Source organism: Trypanosoma conorhini (assembly GCF_003719485.1).
Source record: "Trypanosoma conorhini strain 025E chromosome Unknown Tco_14.4_contig_00966, whole genome shotgun sequence".
In the NCBI taxonomy this organism is placed as follows: domain Eukaryota; phylum Euglenozoa; class Kinetoplastea; order Trypanosomatida; family Trypanosomatidae; genus Trypanosoma; species Trypanosoma conorhini.
Genome location: NW_021705057.1, coordinates 1 through 1,251, shown reverse-complemented (window position 1 = coordinate 1,251; position 1,251 = coordinate 1). Strand labels below are relative to the sequence as shown.

General features: G+C 65.4%; 1 protein-coding gene across 1 annotated transcript in view, besides 1 other annotated feature; it reads left to right on the top strand.

Annotated features, from left to right (window-relative positions):
- The window catches only part of Tco025E_09069 (histone H2B), a gene marked incomplete at both ends in the record, with an annotated part of 1,272 nt that extends 503 nt beyond the window's left edge, over window positions 1–769 (top strand). The window contains one exon of the mRNA XM_029375895.1: window positions 1–769. This exon is cut by the window's left edge and continues 503 nt beyond it. Within this exon, the coding sequence (XP_029223993.1) occupies window positions 1–769 (769 nt within the window).
- A 236-nt stretch (window positions 770–1,005) lies between these two features.
- Window positions 1,006–1,053: a microsatellite.
- Between the last annotated feature and the right edge of the window lie 198 nt (window positions 1,054–1,251).

Below are 1,251 nucleotides of genomic sequence, written 5' to 3'. Positions count from 1 at the left end.
GCTCCGTTTGTCGCCGCGGGCTGCCGCCACTTGGGCCGTTCGCGCTGCCGCGCGTGGTCCCCTGACGGACCGCGTGCGAGGCATAGATATGAATCTGGTTGTGGTGCGGGGGCCGTGCCCCGTGCTCTCCCGCGGCTGCGCGCCGCTGCCGCTGCTGCTGCTGCCGCTGCTGCTGCTGCCGCTGCTGCTGCTGCCGCTGCTGCTGCTGCTGCCGCTGCTGCTGCTGCCGCTGCCGCTGCTGCTGCTGCTGCTGCTGCCGCTGCTGCTGCTGCTGCCGCTGCTGCTGCTGCCGCCGCAGTGTGGGCCGCGCGGGCTCGCCATCGCCTCTCCCCCCTCTCTCTGTTTTTTTCTTTTTCTCGCACTTTTTGGTTGTCTCCGCAGAGCACCTCAGCGACACAAGCACCCAAACAAACCTACAGCAAACCGAGCCATGGCCACTCCCAAGAGCTCCGCGGCGAAGCGCAGCAAGGGCGGCAAGACGTCGCACCGCAAGCCGAAGCGGACGTGGAACGTTTACGTCAACCGCTCGCTCAAGGCGATCAACAGCCAGATGTCGATGTCGAGCCGGACGATGAAGCTCATGAACTCGTTCGTGAGCGACCTTTTTGAGCGCATCGCGTCCGAGGCCGCCACGGTTGTGCGCGTCAACAAGAAGCGCACGCTGGGCGCGCGCGAGCTGCAGACGGCGGTGCGCCTTGTGCTGCCGGCTGACCTCGCGAAGCACGCGATGGCGGAGGGCACCAAGGCGGTTTCGCATGCGTCTAGCTAGACCCCGCGCCGGGCGTACATGTTCCTTTCTTTTTTTTTTTTCGTCTCCCCAGGCGCCTAGACACACCTCTTCTCTTCTTTTTGTTTCTTTGGAGGTGGGGCTTTTCCGCCCCGCTTCCGTTTTGTCGCCGCGGGCTGCCGCCACTTGGGCCGTTCGCGCTGCCGCGCGTGGTCCCCTGACGGACCGCGTGCGAGGCATAGATATGAATCTGGTTGTGGTGCGGGGGCCGTGCCCCGTGCTCTCCCGCGGCTGCGCGCCGCTGCCGCTGCTGCTGCTGCCGCCGCAGTGTGGGCCGCGCTGGCTCGCCATCGCCTCTCCCCCCTCTCTCTGTTTTTTCTTTTTCTCGCACTTTTTGGTTGTCTCCGCAGAGCACCTCAGCGACACAAGCACCCAAACAAACCTACAGCAAACCGAGCCATGGCCACTCCCAAGAGCTCCGCGGCGAAGCGCAGCAAGGGCGGCAAGACGTCGCACCGCAAGCC